This window comes from Zootoca vivipara, chromosome Z1 (assembly GCF_965207765.1).
Source record: "Zootoca vivipara chromosome Z1, rZooViv2.hap1.1, whole genome shotgun sequence".
Lineage (NCBI taxonomy): Eukaryota > Metazoa > Chordata > Lepidosauria > Squamata > Lacertidae > Zootoca > Zootoca vivipara.
The window spans coordinates 33,967,032-33,990,961 of NC_142583.1; the positions used below are offsets into that span (position 1 = coordinate 33,967,032).

The 23,930-nt window shown below is 43.7% G+C and overlaps 1 protein-coding gene and 1 long non-coding RNA gene across 2 annotated transcripts in view; one reads left to right on the top strand and one right to left on the bottom strand.

Annotated features, from left to right (window-relative positions):
* The window catches only part of RXFP1 (relaxin family peptide receptor 1), a 54,062-nt gene extending 48,574 nt beyond the window's left edge, over positions 1 to 5,488 (bottom strand). Inside the window, exon 1 of the mRNA XM_088661072.1 lies at positions 5,359 to 5,488. Within this exon, the coding sequence (XP_088517198.1) occupies positions 5,359 to 5,392 (34 nt within the window). The 5' untranslated portion in view covers positions 5,393 to 5,488. The remainder of the gene's footprint in view (positions 1 to 5,358) is intronic.
* Positions 1 to 23,930, top strand: part of LOC148687328 (uncharacterized) — a 48,250-nt gene that overhangs the window by 1,578 nt on the left and 22,742 nt on the right. The window contains exons 2-3 of the long non-coding RNA XR_015947886.1: positions 5,007 to 5,069; positions 7,573 to 7,686. This is a non-coding gene — a long non-coding RNA (uncharacterized LOC148687328). The remainder of the gene's footprint in view (positions 1 to 5,006; positions 5,070 to 7,572; positions 7,687 to 23,930) is intronic.

Consider the following 23,930-nt stretch of genomic DNA (forward strand, 5'->3'; position numbering starts at 1 on the left):
CAGAGCAGCACATGGAAACGCCGTTTACCTTCCCGCTGTAGCAGTTCCTATTTATCTACTTGCATTTTGACGTGCTTTCGAACTGCTAGGTTGGCAGGAGCTGGGACCGAGCAACAGGAGCTCACCCCGTCACAGGGATTCGAACCGCCAACCTTCTGATCAGCAAGCCCTAGGCTCAGTGGTTTAACCACAGTGCCACCAGATAGCACGCTGCAAATCTACATTCTGTTCTGATGTGGACAAGCTTGGAAACTAAGTGATAGGCTGGTTAAGTCTGTCCTAGCTCAGAAACCCTATCAAGCTGGACACAAAACGTGGATTGGGATATACCAGGGTCAGCGAACCTTTTCAGCAGGGGGCCAGTCCACTGTCTCTCAGACCTTGGCCAGACTATATTTTGAAAAAAAATAAATGAATGAATTCCTATGCCCCACAAATAACCCAGAGAGGCATTTTAAATAAAATGACACATTCTACTCATGTAAAAACATGCTGATTCCCGGGCTGTCTGCGGGCTGGTTGAAAAGGCAATTGGGCCAAATCTAGCCCCTGGGCCTTAGTTTGCCTACCTATGGTATATACACTCACAGTCCAAGAATTGTGTACAGTATCCACCTGCACTAGGGGTGAGGAGTCTATGCTCTTCAAATATTGTTGGATTCCACCTCTCAACAACATTAGCTAGCATGGTCAACGATCAGAGATGTTGGGACTTGGGAGTCCAACAATATCTGGAGAGTCACACATTCCCCATCATTGCCTAAACCGTGACCTCTTCAAACAGCACCCCTGATTCCATCTTTAGCTGGTGTTGTCCCAACGGAGGTTCTCAACTGATTATCCACTGAATAATAATAATAATAATAATAATAATAATAATAATAATAATAATAATTTTTATACCCTGTCCATCTGGCTGGGTTTCCCCAGCCACTCTGGGCGGCTTCCAACAAAAAAATAAAATACAATAATCTACTAAACATTAAAAGCCTCCCTAAACAGGGCTGCCTTCAGATGTCTTCTAAAAACCTGGTAGTTGTTTTTCTCTTTGACATCTGATGGGAGGGCGTTCCACAGGGCGGGCGCCACTACTGAGAAGGCCCTCTGCCTGCTTCCCTGTAACCTCACTTCTTGCAGTGAGGGAACTACCAGAAGGCCCTCAGCGCTGGACCTCAGTGTCCGGGCAGAATGATGGGGGTGGAGACACTCCTTCAGCTATGCTGGACTGAGGCCATTTAGGGCTTTTAAAGAATGTTATCATATGATGAGAATCTTGGCAATTTATTCTCCTATGCATTTGAAGCTTCAATTTCTACACCTCTATTTTGAAAGAAAAAGTTGCTTTGAGTGCATAGAAAACAAACCACTGTTGATAATAACACCTAATGTAGATATGAGATCTTTGACAGGGTACTGAATAATAGTGGCTTTTAGGGAGCTGCTTTGTAGCAACCGGGCAACAGAAAACTATTATTAAGATGGAAATTCTAACACACATTAAACAGTGCTTGAAGTTGCTGGCACAGATACTAGCCAATTCGTTGCTGACAAATGACAAAGAGTAAGAACATCGGACAATTTTTTATTAGAATGACAAGAGGCTAGATCATCGTGTACTAAAACATTTTTTTAAAAAAAACCGAGTTTGTCTTTAGTTTTGATAACATTCTATTCTTTAAAATGGTCTCTTCCATAAAATTAGATTTAGGCTATTTACGGTGGCTAATGTGACAACAGATAAGTTTTATGAAAAGGGTAATATAAAATGACATTTGTTGCTTCTGTTGTTTCTTTTTCAGGAGCTCTATCACAGAACCTAGAGGCTATTTTTGTTTTGTTTTGTTTTGTTTTTAAAAAGCAGTCATGTTAAATGCAATAGTGCATTTAACGTAACTTACTGTTTGGCATTGTCTTCTGTCAGAGATATATGATCTAAGTTAGGTATTAATAAACCCACAGTTGTATATTCCTAATCTGCTTGGAAATAAAGGTAAAGGGACCCCTGACCATTGGGTCCAGTCGTGACCGACTCTGGGGTTGCGCTCATCTCGCATTATTGGCCGAGGGAGCCGGCGTATAGCTTCCAGGTCATGTGGCCAGCATGACAAAGCCGCTTCTGGCGAACAGAGCAGCACACGGAAACGCCGTTACCTTCCCGCTGTAGCGGTTCCTATTTATATACTTGCATTTTGACGTGCTTTCGAACTGCTAGGTTGGCAGGAGCTGGGACCAAGCAATGGGAGCTCACCCCGTCACAAGGATTCGAACCGCCGACCTTCTGATCAGCAAGCCCTAGGCTCAGTGGTTTAACCCACAGCGCCACCTGGGTCCTACAGTGCCACCTGGGTCCTGCTTGGAAATAGTGGCATAAAATTAAAACTTGAAACACACAGGTAAATTACCATCTGATAAGATCTAGTGGGCAATTTACCGGACAAGCCCAATTGGAGACATGTAGCTCTGCAGAACTCTGAGGCACTGCAATAGCACGTTTACACACACACACACACACACACACACACACACACACACACACATCTCATACTCCTAGTTTTATCCTTCCAAAATCCAGGATTTTCCAAAACAGCACATACAGTACAAACACAATTAAACACCATAGCCTTATATAACAATGCATGATGACATCAGATCCCAGGTACAGATGAGGAGAAGGATTTATATTACTAATTATATTTTTGTGTTTCTCTGACGTTTAGGTCACTGTCAGTGTGGTGCAAAAAGTACAAATTTGAATAAACCTTGGCTTCTACAAATGTGAATAAACCTTTTTTGGGTCCTTTATCTGTCTTCTTGATTAATAAAGTCTGTGTTGTTGAAGTCGAGTCTGTTGCCTTGGGATTTCTGAGTGGCTCAAGGTGGCGTATAAATCTGGAAACTTATGAGGAGGAGCATGAGAACCAGTGTGGTGTGGTGGTTAGAGTGTTGGACTGGGACTTGGCGGACCAAGGTTCAAATCCCTCACTCTGCCACAAAGCTCACTGGGTGACCTTGGGCCAGGCATAGTCTCTCAGCCTAACCTACCAGGGTTGTTGTAAGGATAAAATGGGAAGAGAACCATACATGCCACCTTGATCTCCCATGGAGAAAAGCTGAAATATAAATACAGTACATTTAGCCTAGAGAAGAGAAGATGAAAGGATGACATGGCCCACTGACTTCAAATATCTGATGGTCTACCACCCAAAAGATGGGGCAGACTTGTTTTCGGCTTCTCCAGAGGGCATGATTAGAATCAATGGATTTTCTTGTGCAACGCGTATTCATTTTTCACAATTAATTTCTAATTGCAGCAGAAAAGAGTGTGAAAGATGGATAAAAAAGCTCCACCTATCTGCTGTTTCCAGAGTAGTTGCTTTGAAGATACTTTTCAAAGAATTTTTTTAAAATACACCCCAACTAAGCTTTTGTATTGATTAGATAAACCTAATAATAAACAGGCTGTGTAGACGGCCATTTATAAGTACTTCTCATTATATATATATATATATATATATATATATATATATATATATATACACACACACACACACACACACACACACACACACACACACACAGTGGTACCTCGGTTTATGAACACAATTGGTTCCGGAAGTCTGTTCATAAACTGAAGCGTTCATAAACTGAAGCGAACTTTCCCATTGAAAGTAATGGAAAGTGGATTAATCTGTTCCAGACGGTCCGCGGAGTACTTAAACTGAAGCGTTCATAAACTGAAGCAAACTTTCCCATTGAAAGTAATGGAAAGTGGATTAATCCGTTCCAGACGGGTCTGCGGAGTACTCAACCTGAAGCGTACTTAACCCGAAGCATGGGTGTAATTGGTTCCGGAAGTCTGTTCATAAACTGAAGTGTTCATAAACTGAAGTGAACTTTCCCATTGAAAGTAATGGAAAGTGAATTAATCTGTTCCAGATAGGTCCGCGGCGTTCGTAAACTGAAAATTCGTAAACCGAGGTGTTCATAAACCGAAGTTCCACTGTGTGTGTGTGTGTATACACACACACACACACACACACACACACACTTTACCATAAAATCAAACTGCAGTAGGAATTATACTGAATCATATAATTACAATGGCATTAGCATTTAAGTGAGAGGCATGACAAGAATAAGCTGAGTTCCCGTTGCTTGGTCCCAGCTCCTGCCAACTAAGCAGTTTGAAAGCACGTCAAAATGCAAGTAAATAAATAGGTACCGCTCTGGCGGTAAGGTAAATGGTATTTCCGTGTGCTGCTCTGGTTCGCCGGAAGCAGCTTTGTCATGCTGCCCACATGACCTGGAAGCTGTACGCCGCAGAGTCGGTCACGACTGGACCTAATGGTCAGGGGTCCCTTTAGTCAATCCAAGGTAGATGGTACTATACCCCAGCAAGTACAATGTCTCCAGACTATTGGAGGGGGTGGCGGTTCATGGGGGCCACTTATATTCAGCGGTGGTGCAGAAATGAAATTTGGGATTGGGTACTTTTAGTCAGGCAAACTATGAAAACATCTCTATTAATGCTACTTTTGCTCTATGATTGCAGGGGTGGGGCGACACATAGTATTTAAGGACTTTATTAGATGCGTATTAGTTCCTGCCAGACTTGTGACATCACAACTATGGAAGAATAGAATAGGAGAAATCTTTATTGTCTCCTTGCGGGAACAACGAAATTTCTCAGCTGTTATATATCAATTCAGATAAGACACTCCACATGAAGAGCAATAGGATTCCAACCTAAGATCTCTGCTATAGTAAGCTATAGAAAAGTGCTATTGCAGTGAAGCTTTCACATCAAATTATGTCATTAAGAGACAAATAAAACTGAAGCCTTTCTTGCAGAATGGAGTAGTTTCATTTTTAATTTTTTTTAATAAGACTGATGATTCCAGCACAAAATGCCACAATTTCAAAAATTTTTTTACTGTTCAAGGCTTGAGATAAGTATCAGTTGATGTTGTTTGTGATGCCTTAATTCCCTTTGTGTCATGCCCCAGAGGGAGGAGTTTTCTTCGGAAGAAGACATGGAGCCCTTCCTGAGGGACACAACAGAGGAACGGGTAAATTTGGCATATATTTGCACGGGCAAACAGAAACTAGGGAAATCTAGGATTGTAATGGATTGAACAGTAAACAATCATTTCAGTGTATAAAACAAGAGGAAAGCTTATGCAATTATAAATCTCTCATATTTTGTGAACAATCACAGGTCAGAAGTCCAAACCAAAACTGGTATACGTGGTTTGCTCTGAACCCTCTCGCACATTCTGTTGTAAATGTCTACTTTCTTGAGAACTTAAATTATTCCATTTAACTTTTTTTTTAATATAGAGAGAAGAAACAACTTACTTTGGGTAGGCAGGAGAAGAGGGGAAATAACCATGACGATGAATCCGCAGAATATGAAACACTTAAATTGTTTTATTAATGTTAATAATAGAAACTATTGTGAAGACTTGTGGGGATATTGCCTTCTCGCCAATGTAATGTAGATAATTTCCTTGGGAACTTGTTTTGGCAACAGTCCTGGTTATTACAGCATGCATAATGTATGCCTTTTTTGTCCACCCTTGTTTCAGTATATCTAATATTTGGGACAAATAATTTCCTGTCTCTGCAACAGGACATATTGGCCTGGGTTGTACAGAACATTTAAAGTGAATCCAGCTGAACTCAACTGTACAGAAAGATTGGGTCATTTGAGCAATCAGCCTGATGCTATCACAAAATGTACTGTGTCAAAAATTCTTTGCTGGTTAAATGGCTTCATTGTCAGCCAAAAGTCAAGGCATTCCTCTGCTGATTGTGTTGATTTAAGTAACCACAGGGAGCTCTAGCAACAGTTAAAGGCAAGAAACTCCTACCCTGTATTAACTAGGGGGCAGTTTACATCATACCACCAGAATTGTGATATATACCGTTCATTTTCTAAAATTATCTTATTGCAAAAAAGCCTCCTAGGTGGCTTAGTTTGGTCTGTGTTGAGTATAAACTTCCAGAGTTAACACTAAATACATTACTTCTGGTAAATGAGCCACCACAGCTGCTAGAGGGTCATGAAAATTTGTGTCCCAGGGTTTCTAGCCATGTACTATCTGAAACCAAAGGGGCACATTGGTTGCCAGATGTGAATACATTGGCATTATCTTCAGTTGTCCTAACCCACTAATGGGGAAACTGTGAAGTTATCTGAACACTCTGAGAAGAGCTTATCTGAGAAGACTTGGAAAACTTGTAAGCTACTGCATGTGGACTTTGTTCAGCAAGGACTTTGAAGTACGGAAACCCCCCTGGGACCAGAGAGAGAAAAGCATGCCACCTTTTCAATTTGTGAGGGTGCCTCTTAATGGAATATGCACTCATTCATTATCACTTGCCTGCACAGAATTGTATTTGGTGGAACCATATTTAAGCCCTGTTTGGACATGAGAGAGACACAGGTCTGTGTTGAGAGCCCTTATCCCTGACATTCACCTGTTTAATGCAAACATCTGAAGCGGGGAGCTGCTACAGGTACAGGCTTCCATGCAATCGGGAGCCCTGAGTGATTGGGGTTCCAGATTGTGTGGAAGCCCTTTGGTCATCTGCATTCTCTGGTGGGGCTATTTGATGTAGCCCTGTTTCCTGCTTATATGTTTGGTGTTAACCATGGGTAGGGCTTTGAATAAGTCTTAAACTCTAATTACTGAGGTATCACAGGCATATGTTTAAAAATCAGATGGGATCACATGCTGGTTATGCTTCAGCCATAAAATATAGCTGAATGATATAATGGAATTGTGTTATCTACATGTCAAAAGTCTTCAATAACAACTTGTTATTTAAGTGATAATGCTTATGCCTACAGGCATATTTTTAGGAGAAAATCTGGCCAATGTTAAGTTTGTAAAAACAAGCCAGATTAGTTTAGTTTTCCATCACTGTCAAGTGAGAGATTGTATGTGAATTGATTAGCCAGGCATTCTAGATGTCCAGTACTGTATGTCCCTTGAGCACAAACTGAATTATGCCGGTTAGAGTTTCCTTGTTTTGATGAAAGATAGGCAAGGTTTATAGCAGAGAAACAATTTCGGTCAGTGGCATGTTTCAGGAATGCACACATATATCACCAAGGCAGATTGCTAGAGGGCACAGAAGAACTTATAAAACAATGATTTAAACTTGCATTAAAATTACACTACCTGCTAGATTATTTATTTTAATAAGGCTTTTAAAATTTATCACCCGGGGATTACACTGAACATATTAACACATAAAAGTCAGAAAAAATTATAGAAGCATATATGTTACACCTGAAGGATGCAACAGTCACATTGGTCAATAAAACCCTCCAGAAAATATGATACCTTAGCTGAGTTGTGCTCTCCTATAATTAGTGTTGTTTTTTAATTTTCATGGAAGGGATGGCAGAACTGGAAATACTGGATGCTGTTCTGAATTTGGTACCCACATATTTTGCGAGCCATAGTTGTGGCATTGAAATCCCTTTTACAAAACTCATCCTTGGGGGCGATGCATTTATAGCAATAAATGATGGTGTGAAATGCTTCTTTTTGTTACCAGGAAACAGCTCTGCAATGTGCTTTGTGGACAATTTAAGGTCTCTAGAAAACATCATCGTAAACTTGAAACCTATAGGTGGAGAAATGGACAGAATAGCGGGAGGAATCAGAAAAAGTAGGTACCTCAGCGTTTGCTTTTAAGTTTTTTTGGTTTTTTTAAATGGAATAAAATAATGAATTTTCAGTAATGCAAGTAATTTTAATGTACTGCCAGAGGGGGGATTAATATGGTGCACAGATCGTATTGGAAAGCAAGCAGATGGAAGATTTCCCCTCACCCGTTCTTCTCTGGAGGGGAGGGGGACACCATTTCGGGGTCTGCCTCAGGTGCCAAAATGTCTTGGCCTGGCCCTGCCCACAATAAGCATCTATTTGAAAGCACCCTTAAACCGAAATCTTCTAATTCCTTAATAAATAATAATTTCTGCTTTGAGACCCATTATACCTGACCTGTGGTTTGTAAACATGGTAAACTTTTCTTTAAAGCAACAACAGTACAAGCTGAAAAAGTGGCTGATCCGTCAGTTGCAATTCCAAGAGCCTGAGACGCCAAATAGCATAGATTTCCAGTGACTTGACAAATACAATATGGACCTAAGTGATGAATGCCAGAACTCAGGTGGAAAACATTCCGTAATAATGCTGCTTTACACTGGGCTGACTTCTGAACAGGGGCTTCCTGTTAGGTGAAACTTATTTTGACAACGCCCTCCTGCCAAGTAGCTGAATGGGAATTTAAATGCATCATTTCACAGGGCAGCAATAACAGGGAGGCATTATTATTGCAGAATGCCATTTGGACTTCTTGGGTCTGCTTGCAAGCTGCTGCTTGTTTTTTTAAAATGCCCTTTCATCCTAAGAAAATCAATGACAATTGGAAGGCAATGGGTCCCAAACCAACCTTTCATTAAGAGGCATGATTTGTTGCCATCCTCCTGAGTTGGAGACTGACTTCTTCTAGAGTCTGGGCTTGGCAATGCTATAGAATTATAAGGAGGAAGAGAATAATGAATATACTGCGCCAGGATTATATTTTGCAGTCTTTGAATGCAAAGAAAATGTGATCTCTCCCACAGAAGCACTACCTTAAGGAAAGTCACTGCCTGGATCCAGGGCAATAGCTATATGATTATTTTGTTTTTAATCGATAGTCTGGAGAAGCTCACACACCAGGAGGAGAAAAGCATGGGGAGAAATATAGAATTACAATCAAGTTGTGAGAAAGTTTGTGGAGTACTATCCAGGAATAATTATTCCTGCTGCTAATTTAAATCAGTCTTAAAATGGTCACAAATGAGGTTCATTTCTTTATCTTAACAGCAGATTTGTTGTGACTAATTTGGCATGGATTGAGCTGGAGTTTTCGCACCAACCAGAGGTCTTTTCACTGCTGTTCCACAGGCACCAAACCATGATCGCTCAGAATTCATGTGTTTCTAGCCATTTCAGTCTCATAGCAGCACAGGGGGAAGATCACAAGATCTATTTATTTATTTATTTATTGAATTTATATACTGCCCTATACCTGGGGGACTCAAGGCGGTTCACAGAATACAATCAGGATATAAAACCCCAAAATACATAATAAAAATAAAAAACAACCCAATAGCCCCCCCAAAACACCACATTTTAAAAGGGCATAGGATGTAAATCAGATCAACCAAAGGCCTGGTTAAAAAAGGAATGTTTTTGCCTGGTGCCTAAAGGTGTATAATGAAGGCGCCAGGCGCATTCCCCTGGGGAGAGCATTCCACAGATGGGGAGCCATTGCAAAGAAGGCTCGTTCTCATGTTGCCACCCTCTGGACCTCTTGAGGGGGAGGCACACAAAGAAGGGCCTCAGAAGATGATCTCAGGGTCTAGGTAGTTTCAAATGGAAAGAGGCGGTTCTTGAGGTGTTGCGGTCCTGAGCTGTTTAAGGCTTTATAGGTCAAAAACAACACTTTGACTTGGGACCGGAAACTAATTGGTAGCCAGTGCAATCTGCTTCTTTATGCTAGCTGGAAGCCTTTTGGGGTTGTATTATTCCAAGCCATTGATGAGGACTGAACAAAGTTTTTTTATAAGCTACTGAGAAGCTGCTAAGAATCAGACATCATCATTACTGTCCTGGATTAACCTGCAAAACCCAGCACCTAACCAGAAAATGGTCTGTGTGCCTTTGCCCTAGATCTAAAAGGGATAAATTGTGAAGCCCAGCAGAATTTCTGCATGCACTTAATATTTGAAGAAATTGCTGCATACAGTACAGAGCTTCCAAGTTTCAACAGCTGGCTTCATTTTTATATTCCTGGCTTTAAAAAGGAAAGACTAGATACATTTTTTAATTTGGGCCTCCTGTTGGTAAAAAATGTGGCTGAAAAGTTAATTGGATTGGACAGATGGACTTGCAATACCACCACTGGTTAGTTTTGATGGGTTCTGTTTCTTTGAAGCTTCTTTGAAGGAAGGCGGATCTTTGGAAAACTGAGTTTGCAGCCTTCGTGCCTTTGCTTGCTCTGGATGTTGTATAAAAAGGTGAAGAGATATTCTCTCTCTTTCCCCAGCCACCTAGATTAGGAAAAGTTAATGTATGATATATGTAGCAGGGACACCCTAAGGGGAAGAGAAGAGGTCTGCTATTGAATTATAAAAGTACAACCAAAGGCCCAAGGAATTGTTCAAGCAATGGAATAAAATAACATAGGGCCTTATGCAAGAATTTTTTTAAAAAAATATATACCCTATTAATTTCCATAAACTAATAATCAAAGGCAACTGAAATTGTGACATATAATTAACTTTGCATACACTCGTATCCTAGTTCCCCAGTTCTAAGCAATACGGGCTGATTTGTGCAATAATTCCATAGGACTTTTGAGTAGCCATGCATAGAATTGTGCTGTCAGTTTCCTTTGGAGACACATGATGCCCTCATATTTTTATGTATATGGGAAGACATATATGAATTTTAATCCACATTATGAAGTCATCACTTTGTGTTCTCTCACACTTGCCTCCACAGCCTTGGCTGCCGGTGGCAGGAACAAGGAAACTCACAATGTTATGAAGTTGCAACACAGGCTTAAGTGTTCTGCTTTTTTGTTTAAGTGATCGAAATGAAACCCATGCTGAAGGATTAAAAAAACAGGGGGGGCAATTGTTAAAATGTAATGAATGATGAGATTTTAGAGACTTTCTATCTAAAAGCGAGGGGGGGAAAAGTTCTATGATAAAATCAGTGGAAGGATTTGAAAAAATGCTGTTTCCTTGACAATTAATATTATATTGTACACACAATAACTAGCTCTGGCTATTTATGTGCATGCTTGAACTTCTGGTCCAGAGCAAAAAAACAATGTTTTTCTTGCATTATACACAACAATGGCAGGCATGTGAAGAATTTCCTCAGTTGCGTGTGGAGGTCCCCAAACCACCCTTAAATAACGCACACAGAATTAAGTTTAATGGTTTTTGGCATGAATTTGGCCACAACTTTATTAAATCCAAAACAATGTGTGAGTGGTTGCGTAGGCATTGGTTCCCAACTGTCACCTAAGGACAGAACTAATAATAGAATAAAAACTTGCCTTGTCAACACGGGGAAATCCCCACAGGGAGAGACGGGGACCGGGTGTACAGAACTCTCCCCTCTCCCTTCAGGCTCCCAGAGGCTTCAATATGCCGTCCTGGCCCCTACCTAGGGGTTACGGACACAGCATAGAGCCACTGTATTCCTGACCAGGATTTCCCCACCACTCAGGCATAACTTGGGGCCAACTAATCTTTAAGACCCTTAATACAAACAACATAACCAATGCCTAACCGCCACCAGAGCCGAAGGCTCAACCGCCGAAACCACTCACAGACCCAACCAAAACTGCAAACAGCCTCGAACAGCTGCCAACCACAAATCGTAACCCAGTGCGGAAAGATGAACCCCATCCGGACAGAAAACCTGGGCAGCATGATACGAAATCCGTGGATGATCAATAACCAAGCCTCCCAACTCCCTGATCAGAGTAGCGACCGCCCAATCCACCCGTCTCCTGGCTCGTTCGGTGGCTGCCGGAGAGCGGCTCCCCCGCCACGCCCGCCTCTGCAACAGGCGAGACCAAATAAATTGTGTATGTGGAAACATTGCATGTAGGGTGCGAACATCGCAACATATAGCAGTTCTCAATGTGCGACAGTCCGTGGCGGGCAAATCGTTTTCCCCCAGCTGCAGCACAATTGCCGAGGGGAGTCCATAAACGTGCAATTGCTCGCAAATCAACGGGAGACATTCCCGCCACCGCATCCCTCTCCTGGATAGCCAGAACACCTGCACCCGAGCCGGAAGACCGAAACTGGAACCAAGGCCCGACTCCAAAGCTCTGCGGGAGGCCCAGTGCACAATGCTGTGCCCGATTATCCAAATCCGAACGGGCGAAAAACCTAGGAAACAAACATGAAATTAAACACAAATCCGAATCATTTACGCACATAACCTTTGTACGCCGCTGATTTCCAGCGCCCCAAATTCTGGATCCGATCTGCCGACAAACCCCAATGAGCCGCTGTTGTTGCCGCCCCTATACGAAAAGAATGAGGGGCGTATAAAAGAGGCGCCTGACCACAGGCTGCTAGTGCTTTACGCATAACCCTAGCAAACTGATGTCTACCTAAAGGTGAGGCGTCCGCATGAACAAAAAAGGGGGCGGCTCCTGGCGGTCGCAGTGCTAAATATTTCGCAACGTCCTTTACCGGACAAGGACCAGACTCGCCCGTTGCGGGGAGCCGCACTATGGCACCTCTACCCAGCTGATCAGTTTTCGAATTACGTATCGAGAGGACCACCTCGGAGGGTGACAAAGTCACGTCCCCTAACAACAACCCCCTGGATCCTGAATGCCCGTGCGCCTCCACTACTAATTCACCCACCCTAAGGGCCCCGAAGAATGCTACTGAAAAGGCCGCTGAAAAAAGCCTCGCTTCGTATTTAGTCCAACAAATGCGACGCAATTGAGCTCGCATCCGGGACAAAAGATCAAAAGTAATTGGGCGTCGAGCAGGCGACCGAGCCGGGCAAAGTCTAGCCCAACCCAACATCGCCTTGCGAACGATAAAGTCCGAGCAGGGATCCCTCGAGAAAAACAACCTAGCAAAAAAGGAAATGGCAGCCGCGTGTAACTGCAGGGTCCGAGGGGCCCTACCTTGTTCAAAAAGATGTGCCAGGTACTGAAGAACCTGCGCTGTGGACGGGGGCGTCCCCATGTCCCCTGCCTGAACCCGCTTGCTAAAGGCCAGGAAATCCTCCCACGCTTTCCCATAAGACCTGAGGGTGGATGGAGCCACCGACGCGGCCACGCCTTGGAGAACTAAATGCTGCCAAGGGACCAAAGATGGTCCGGGAAATATTCCGGCATTTCCTGCGCCTCTGGAGCCAAGGATCTGAACCGTTCCATCTGCAAACGGGACAGAGCATCAGCAATGTCGTTCGAAAGGCCTGGAACAAAACGTGCTGAAAACATAATATTAAAACGTAAACAGTGAAGAACAAATGCCCTTAGGAGTGCCGATACCAGGGGAGAACGCGACGACTGCTTCGCCAAAACACTTACTACTGCTTGGTTGTCAGTCCAAAAACAGACTCGACAATCCCTGAACTCATTAACCCATAAATGAACCGCCACCGCGATGGGAAAAAATTCTAAAAAGGTCAGGTCACGAGTAATAGCTTCCCCTTGCCAAGCGGCCGGCCAAGGCTTCGCGCACCACCTCCCCTTCCAATAAACTCCGAAACCCAAGGACCCCGCCGCATCTGAGTGAACCTGGAAATCGCTCTGCAGGTTCAAAGTGTCCTGCCACAACGATACCCCGTTGAATTCACTCAGGAATATCAACCAATTCCTGAGATCCTCCTTCACCTCAGATGGAAGGCGAACATGATGGTAAGGAGCACGAAGACCGGCCGTAAGCCTGGACAGGCGCGAGCAAAAAGGTCGCCCCGGGGACACCACCCTGCATGCAAAATTTAAGTGGCCCAGCAGGGATTGCAATTGTCGCAAAGTCAACTTGCGCAGGGGAAGAACTTCCTCAATGACCTGACGCAACTTGTCAATCTTATCACCTGGCAAACTTGATGTCTGAGCAACGGTATCCAAAAGGATGCCCAAATAGACCAACTGAGTAGTCGGGCCCTTGGTCTTGTTAGCCGCCAGCGGGACCCCCAGCTCATTGGTGAGAGCCGAAAAAGCTTGTAAGAGGGCCAAGCAGCCCCCTGACTCAGGCCCCGAAACCAACAGGAAGTCATCGAGATAATGGGTAACACCCCTTAGTCCCGACTTAACCCGTAGCGCCCAATCCAGGAAGGTACTGAATGTTTCAAAAGCCGCACAGGCTACAGAGCAGCCCATGGGCATAGCCTTATCAAAATAATAGGCGCCCTCAAACTTAAAACCCAATAACCAAAAATCCCGAGGGTGGATAGGCAAGAGGCGAAAGGCCGATTCAATATCGCATTTCGCCAAAAGCGCACCCTTACCAAAAGACCGGATCAATTTGATGGCATGATCCAGGGAAGCATAGTTCACCGAACAAAGATCCTCTGGAATCATGTCATTCACCGAAGTACCCCTGGGGTGGGACAAGTTATGGATTAAACGAAATTCCCCAGGGGCCTTCTTAGGAATAATCCCAAGGGGCGAAAGGTGTAGCCCGGAAAGCGGAGGAGTCGCGAAAGGGCCAGCAATGCGCCCTAAAGCAATTTCCTTCTCGATCTTCTTCCGAGCCACCTCCGGCAACTCCCGCACAGACTTCTGATTGGCAGGATTCCGCGCAACGGGAGACGAGGCTACTGGAATCCGGAAGCCCTGGGAAAATCCTTCCCGCAAATAGGAAGCCGCCTCTTTATTAGGGTAACGTTGAAGCCAACGAAGAAGGGGTACCAGACGGACAGGGGTAAAAGCCAACGAAAACAGATCATTACTTAGAAGAGGAAGCGACTGCGGGTTGAGAGGGGGGCGCCCGAGCGACCTGCTGAGCACCCCCCTTTCCCCCACGAAAGGGCCGATCGACCCGAAAGCAGGAAGAAATGGGGTGTGTTCCACCGCATTTCTCACAGACATGAGGAAATTTATAAGAAGGGCGCCGGCAGACCCCTTTATTAAAGGCCCAGCAGCAGAGTCTGCGATCATTCTTAAAAACCGGCAATTTCGACTTCTGCATGTCAGAAGGTCTTTTCTTAATGTGTGGTGCCACACAAGTGGACCAAACATCCAAATCTCTGCGATCCCACCTGGCCGACGGGATCCGGTTGGCCCGGATTCTGAATTTCCTGTCATATGAAATCGCCGCAGTTTCGCCGGCCATAGTAAAAGCCAGACGAACGATGGATTGATACACAATCAAATGAAGTGCTCGCTTAGGATAAGCTGCAGCAACAACAGCAGCAAATACCTGAAAGCAGTCAAGCCATCGTTCGAAAGTCCTCTCAACTTTCGGCAAACCAGACCGCTTCCCCTTAGAAGAAGCCGCTTTGTCCTGATCATCCCTATCCTCTTCCGGGGGGGCCAGCTTAAAAATATCAACATAACGACCCCCCAAAATCCTATTTCGTATTTTAGAAGACAAGTGCGAACCCGGAATAATATCTTTGGCCTTATTGGTGGACACCATAATCTCAGGGACGGGGGCACCATCCAAATATTCAAGGGGGGCACCATATTTGGCACGGTGAGCGTTGGCACGCCTGCGCCACGCCCACCGAGGGAGACCCCCAGCCCCTTCACCAAATCCCCAATACAAGCCAGGTGCATCATCAGAGTCATCGTCCGAAACGGACGAAGACGAGTCAGAGCAGGAGGAAGAAGTATCTCTCCTGCTACGCTTTGAACGGTGCCCACAACAGCCCCTGTGACGACGTTTTCCCCCAGAAGACACTCTCGCGGGCACAGGGAGGTTGTCTTCCTCAGAAGACTCCAAATCCAGAACCTGAGGCCACATACCTGGAATCACAGCCGTCGCGGAAGAAGGTGTGCGTTGATCTGCGGCTTGAGGTACCACCCGGGTCTTGCGGGACCTACCCCGACCCCTCTTCCTCGACACCACTCTCGCCGGCTCAGGGCGACCATCTTCAGCAGACAGATCGGACCCCCGATCCTGGTTGGAAGTACCTGAGACAGCAGGAAGAGAAGAAACATGTGAAGGAACTGGAATCCTAGAACCCCTTACCCTTGGCTGCGGGAGAACCCTTTCCGCCCGTGGGCTGGCCAAGGAGATGGATGGCACCGGAATACGAGAAGGCTGCGAAACCGGGAACAACACACCCGAAGGTTGAACTATATCATCCTCCAGGTTAGAACCTATTGATAACTGGGTGGAGACTGACTCAGCAGGGGGGGCTAAGGGACGCGGGCCACGCCGAGAAGTGGCCCGCCGCATGATGCCATCCAAACTGGATTCAAAAGTAGCCAAAGCCCGAGGGTCATTCGCCAAACTCGTAACAAAGGATTGGACACGGTCCACCGTGCCCGAAGGCCTCGGTGAACGTAAGGCCTGAGAAGGCCCACGAATGACCCTCTTCGGTGGCACATGAACCTCCACTTGCGTCACAACACGCTTTGGTGCCATCCCAAATTCAAAAGGACAGCAAAGAAATTAAATTAAAATTACTTAAATTTTTTCCCACTAACTGATGTCAATAATCCCAACAACATCAGGGAAAGAAGAAGAAGAAGAAAAAAATTCAATTCAAATTTCAAATTCAAATTTCAAATTTCAAATTTAAAATTCCAATAAAATTTATAATATAAATAACGGACAACAACAAATAATTAAGTAACTTCCCAACTAAAACAATACCAAACACAAGCGAGGAGCAAAAGCAACAAAAAAGGAATAAGAATAAAAAACTGTAAAAGAATTAATTTAATCAATAGGCTGTAATGAGGCCGGACCGCCACACGATGGCAACAGCTCAGGTCCCCTATGTAAGCCGAGAAAGTCAGGCAGCAAAAATAGCAGCCACCACCAGGTGGCAGCAAACGCCAGCAAAATTCCTTAGAATGCAAGGCTTAATAAGCCCGAACGGCTGCAAGATGCGACAGGGAGACGCAGGCTACAATGGCGCTCCCTAGTCCGCACGCGGCCCGCCGGGAGGGGAGGGGGGTGCGTAACTCTTTTCCGGAGGGGCAAAGAAGACCCCTCACAACCGCACCAACCCCAGCAGCACCCAGCAGCACCCTCCAAAAGCAAAATCCGGGAGCGGGCGGCACTAAAAATAGCGCTCCCAGATCGCGCACCCCCTGCCCGCAGGGGGGGGGAGTTAAACAAACAGCCGAAAGCGCCGCTAAAAACACGGGCGCGGCAGCCGAGCCCACCAAAATTGCCAAACTGGCCGAAACAAGGCTCCGCTCCCAAATCGCACGCTCCCAGCCCGCAGGGGGGGGGAAGCTAGACAAACAGCTACACGAGCCGTTAAAAACCCCAGGCGCCGCAGCGGAGCCCGCCCAAAATGCCTAATGGGCCGAAAAAGGCTCCACAGCAAGCGGAGCCCGGGAGCGGGCAGCCCGCGAAATGGCGCTCCCCCGATCACGCGCTCCAGCCCCCAAGGACGCCTTCAAAAGTGCTTCACAGGGCCGAAAAGGCTCCACAGCAAGTGGCTGTGGAAGCCAGAAGCGGCTGCATGCGGAGCGCTGGACGACTGGATCAGAAACGCAGCCAAAGTGAAGGGTACAAAAAATCCAACGTTTAAGCTTAAATACCCCCAGGGTTTGATTTACAAATTGCAACATACCAATATGCCCAACAACAGCCCATATCCAATCAAACGGTGGCCACTCATGCCCCCACCTTTGCCACAGGCGTGGTTTTTCAGCCCCCACCGCAAATCGTGCTCTCTGTAATGGAGAACCCATCTTACTGCAACACCATTTAAAAAAGCCTTTACAAAGACTTGGAACCTGTGTACATGAAACCTTATCTTAAAGCCATATGAATTTTTACTATTGAGTTTAATGGGGCCAGAAATGTAGTCTTTAGGTGCTTTCATATAGATGTTCATTGATGAGATCAGTGCTCCTAATGCATGCACATTTTTCACAGCATGATGTAACTGGCATCAAAACGACAGCCTGTATTTCATATCATTGCCTACACCCTGCTTGCAATATTAAGTTGCAGGTGGAAGCACCCATTGTCTCAGATATGAATTGCTGTCAGTACAGACAGGCTGGGTTGGATTTAACTCATTTGTGCTGGGAGAGCTCACTTTGTGTAGCATGAGACTCTTCATCTCAAGGTCGTGGGTTCGAGCCCCACAAAAGATTCCTGCATTGCACAGGGTTGGACTAGATCAGGGGTCAGCAACCTTTTCCAGCCGTGGGCCGGTCCACCGTCCTTCAGACCATGTGGTGGGCCGGACTATATTTTGGAAAAAAAGCAAACGAATTCCTATATGTCCCACAAATAACCCAGAGATGCATATTAAATAAAAGGACACATTCTACTCATGTAAAAACACGCTGATTCCTGGACCATCCGCAGGCTGGATTGAGAAGGCGATTGGGCCGCATCCGGTCCCCAGGCTTTAGGTTGCCTACCCGTGGACTAGGTGACCCTCACGGTCCCTTCCAACACTATAATTCTATGTTTCTATGATTCAGTATAATGCAGCTGCCTATGAAATGTTTTGCACAAAAGCTGGGTTTAAATTAAAAGGGCTTGAGAATGAAGGGCCTTTTTGGAAAATAATGAGAAGCATGTTCAAGGATACAAAGAAGCATGGCAAAATACACAGAGGGAGAAAGGTTGAAGAGAATCAAAGGTACTCATATCATTTGGAAATCCCTAGAGTAAAGTGTTAACCACATTCATGTTCATCACTCACTGACTGCAAGATCAAGCCTCCAGTGTGTGAGAAACAGGCCACCATTCACATAAGTTGTGTACCACACCACAATAACAGTGGAGACTGTTAGCACACTCTTCAGCTGCCACTCTTCAGCTAAGACTTCAAGAAATTAGATAGTGAGTGATAAATATGCATGTGTTGAATCTCTCCAGAGCAGGGTTTATTCTAAACTCCCCACCACCACCACCAAGGAGCCAGCTCTCACAACCTCCCCAAACTTTTAGTAACAGAGAGAAAGAGAAGAGGCAGGCAGGCAGACAGACAGACAGGAAGAAAGGAATCATAGAATTGACTAGTTGGAAGAGACCACAGAGTTCACCAAGTCCAATGCAGGAATCTTTTTCCCAACATGGGGCTCGAACCCACAACCCTGATATTAAGTGTCTCATATTCTACTGACCGAGCTATCACAGGAAAGTGGAAGACTAGACAAATGAGCAAAAAACAGAGAGGGAACAAGACAAATGGAGGTGCCTTTAAAAATAAAAGGATTATTTGAGGATTATCTGCCTTCCCAAATGAATACCTGGATTCTGAGACTTTCTCCTCTCACAGAAAGAACAGCTGAGGGCTCAGCTCTTTTACAACACTTTATAATTGTACTGATTAGAACTTGCCCTCTGACAATATAACAATTGACCCTGTAAAATATGTCAAAGTCTCTGTTTATATTTACTGTTTTGGTGTTGTAGGGCCTTTCACAAAATGGCCACTCAACAACCGTATAGTGGTTGTCTGTAAAAAGGAATTCATGTAGTAACACTGGTTCAAATAAGGACAAAAGCTTATTAATTTATCTGAAGGGCTGGACCCTCTTGGCTTAGGTAGCTCAGTTTGTGAAATATATTTTGCATTTAAAGTTTTGCATCTCCAGCACTGATTGCTTGTTTTTAGATACATTTTTATTTAGTTTAGCCAGGTCATGATATTATAAAAGTCAAAAAAGATTTTAAGTTTCATGCATAGTGTAAATTTGGAGAGGTTCCTCCAGACACATTGTCTGATTGTTCTTTTGGTACATGTTGTGTTTAGAGATGAGAGCATGGAAAATACTGAAAGGAATAATTTCACACTTTCTAAAAATATGAGCCTTTGCTTCTGAAGCTGGAAGAATGTTTTAAACCGTTTTATTTATTTTTAAATTCGGGCACCACAATTATGTTGGCTGAAATGTATCATTACATTAGCCGTTCAATTTTAAAATGATTCCTTTCATCAACCAATAACAAACAAAGCAATGAAACAAAATATTTGGAAAGAGATTCCAATATACATGCAGCAAGAATATCGGGCTCTTCAGAATGATTATTGGAATAGATGGAATACAGTATTTTATACTTTATCAAGTTATAAATAAATGTGTAGATTTCCACTACCATTTATTTCAGTTGTACAATTTAATGAGTTTTCTGTCGCAGAAACTTGTAAGTGGAATCAAAGCTATAGCCAGCCTTCTTTGCTAGCTAGCAACCAATAGACAATTCCATAATTGTTTTGCCAAGTCCCAGGTGTGAGGAAGGGCCATAGCTCAGTGGCAGAGCATGATTCGGATGCTGTATGAAACCTACATCAAGAACATTTGATTAATGGCAGTACAGTGATCACAGTTCTTCCAAGATATTTGGAAGACTATGGGAAGATATGATATGGTTATTTGGGGCAACCATCAGGGGACAGAACATCATGAATATAAATCAGAACATACCCACTAACTCTTCCGTCTTGGCCATTGATACAAAGGTGATTTTTTCCAGGTCTGTGCTCACTTTGATGTCTGTATGGCACTCAGGAAAAAAAAAAGATGTCTTTACTCATCATGGGCTTCATTTTTAGAACGAAAGGGAGTTCCCTAACCTATCTGCTTGCATTCACCTCTCCTTTTTGTGAATTAAAAGTGGCAATTCTGAGTTGGGGTTAATTAGATTAGGAATAAATTGAATTTTATTAGGAAAAGTCAATCCAACGGTGTGAATATATTCTTCCTGGGCAGTTTAATTTTAGGTCACTTAACCAAGGTTAACTGCTAAACTCACACCTGCTGCAATATAAGACATTGCTTAATGCTTTAATGTGCTTCATTGGCACATTATAAATAATAATGTGCTTAAATATTTTCCCCTCAACTCAAATCAGTGCTGAGAAGAAAATGTTTGTGCCTATATCTTCTGCTTTTCAAGATTAAATGAGATATTCTTTTCTTATTTTCCTCAAACCACGGTTCAAATTCAGACTAAATCATAGAAAGGGACGTAAAAACCTTATTTTACCTGGGCAAATGACATGGGAAGCTAATGGGAATGTGCTTGAGTGACTCTGGAACTACAGAATGAGAACAGTTTAGGCAATGGCCTTCATCCCAGATGGTTCCTTTTCACCTGCCAGTAGATGTCAGGACAGTCGCCAGGTGTTTACATCTTTTCTCTTCTGGGACACCTAACCTTCCAAACTCAAATAAACTAGCAGTGCTGTATGAAAAAGGACAGGACCTTAAAACACTTGTGGGTTTCCCCCCCCAGTACAAGTAAACTTAAGACACACAGTGCCCTTTATCCTTCATAATGACACCTGACCAACAACATGGTGCCCTCCAGATGTTGTTGGACTCCAGCTCCCATCCGCCATAGTCCACGTGGCCAATGGCTGGGAGTTGGGTGTCCAAGTCCACTATTTCCCCATCCTTCAGAAAGATAAAGGTAAAGGGACCCCTGACCATTAGGTCCAGTCGTGACCGACTCTGGGGTTGCGGCGCTCATCTCGTTTAACTGGCCGAGGGAGCAGGCGCACAGCTTCAAGGTCATGTGGCCAGCATGACAAAGCCGCTTCTGGCGAACAGAGCAGCACACGGAAACGCCTTTTACCTTCCCGCTGTAGTGGTACCTATTTATCTACTTGCACTTTGAGGTGCTTTCGAACTGCTAGGTTGGCAGGAGCTGGGACAGAGCAACGGGAGCTCACCCCGTCACAGAGATCCGAACTGCCGACCTTCTGATCTGCAAGCCCTAGGCTCTGTGGTTTAACCCACAGCGCCAGCCGCGTCCCAGATGGATAGTAGTTGGTTAATTAATGTGCCTTTCAAGGATTCTTCAACAATGAGGAATGTCTGTTTCATTTCCAGGTTTTACTTACTGCTTTTGACTTGGCAAGGTTCTATCTACTTGTCTATTTGTCTCAGTGCTTAAGGAACAAATGTTTGACCTTGCCAAATGTAGGCTCTTCCTTACAGTTAAAGAAACACAGTATTTTCTACTTTGTAAGACAACCAGAAACCCAGTTCACTATGAGGCAACAGTGATTTCTGTGGTTTCCTCCAAGAAGCTTGGTGATATGTTTTGTTAGGTTGATGTATACAGAAATTTGCTTTACAAACTTAGGTATTGTAAAAATCTTTATAAACATATAAAAATCTTTTTGAAAATGCTTTTTAATTTTTTTAAAAAAACATTTTTAAAAATACAGTGGTGCCTTGACTTACGAATTTAATCCGTTCCGAAGGCACCTTCGTAAGTCGGAAAATTCGTAAGTCGAAAAACACCATTGGAAATGCGATTTCCCATAGGAATGCATTGAAAACGGAAAAATTCGTAAGTCGAAGCAACCCTATCTAAAAATTCGTAAGTCGAAAAATCCCTATCTAAAACCGCCACAGTTTTTTTCTAGATGTCGAGAGATTCGTAAGATTACCACCATTCGTAAGTCGAAAAATTTGGTTATCGAGTCGTTCGCGAGTCGAGGTACCACTGTACGTTGAATTTTCCATAAGGCCCACCATCGCCATCTTGTGTCACACTTAAAACACACTTAAAATGTTTTATTTGCAGCTGTATAGCTGAGTCCTTACAGATAAAATGCCTCATTGTGCCATTTTGTTGGTTACCTTGTTGGCTATTTTTATTGAAAGAAAAGGGTATCTGTAGTAGAGTTGGTCATAGCATATACATACATACACTACTAGCTTGTACATACAATGCATTCTGTGGCTGAATGAACTGCACAAGAATCCAGCTCAACTTGGTCCAGAGAAAGTTGCTTGCAGCACCTCAATTCCTAGGCTAGACTAGGTTCAATATGCCTTTAAATCAGTGACTGGGAAGCTGTGACCCTCCAGATGTTTTTGGACCCAGCTAAGCATGGCCAATGGTCAGGGATGAAAGGAATCCAATATCTAAAGGGCCACAGTTCTGCATTTCTGCCTTAGGTGACCTTAATTTTAAGGCAGGTTTTACAATTAAACTTGAAGCTGATACGTATCTGGTATTTGGCGATGTGTTTTGGTCTCCAAGTACAGGAAAAACGGAATAAAACTGGTCTAAGCATTTTGTAAGTAAATGCTAAAAAAAGCCTAGAATACAAATTCCCTGATTAACTTTGCTGGTTACCTGGTAGATGAGTCAACCCTTTCTGATAAACTTCTGTTTATCTTTTTTTTAAAAACGCAAGCCTATTCCATTATGCATTTTAGTACCATAACCATTCCAGTTTCCCCCCATTATCTAAAGGTTGCACATTTAAAGATAAGAGGGATGCTTCTCTGCCTCATTGGTTCATACATTTCTAACCCTGTGACAGTGATGTCACTGCTGTTGGTTTCAACCCAATGAAACCAACAGCTTTGACATAAACATATCCCCCCTTTTCAAATATTTGCTTTATTATTTGCTTTATGAGTATTATTTTTAAAAAAATGTCATGTCATAATTTAGAATGAATTTCTGCTGTTTCTATTCTGAAATATATTCCATGAACTATTCATGGTTTAGAAAATGAAGGCTTAAAACAAAACGTCTGTAATTTGCAGCTTTTATGATTGACTTGAATTGGCAGAGACTGGTGATTTGGCTGCAGAATTTTGGCTTTTGATGACAAGCAAGCAAGCAAGCAAGCAAGCAAGCAAGCAAGCAAGCAAATAAAATAAATAAATAAATAAATAAATAAATAAATAAATAAATGGTGTGTTCTCATAGGTGTCTTTTATCACAATAGGGCTGAAACACTGCGAGACATGAGAAAATGAGAGATACGTAGCCACTCCAGCAACATATCTCGATTTCCTCGCATCCAGAAATGCAAGAAGGGCTTTCACTCTTGCTAGAAGCTTGGTCTTGCCCTCACTGGTTCTGGAAGGCTCCTATGGAAGAGTCCTGTACGCACAGAGACTTTGCGCCTGCCCATTAAGGGAAATAGTAAGCCCTGAACATATTTTTTTAGATGTCCTTTTTATGCTGAATTTCAAAGAGAAACCATTGACCCTTTGCTGAAGAGGCTCGCCGATCTTCCAGACAAGTCTAAACTTATTTCTCTCCTCTTAGGCAAAGATCACAAGATGACCTGGCTGGTAGCCAGATTCTGTGCCCGGATTTGTAGGCACAGATCACCCTCTTGGGGCGCCTTAGGATCAATTTTTATGGTAGCCCAAATCTCAGTCATATGGATGTATGTGTGTATTTCAGTTTTAACTCATGTGCTATTGCTGTAATCTATTCTAATTGT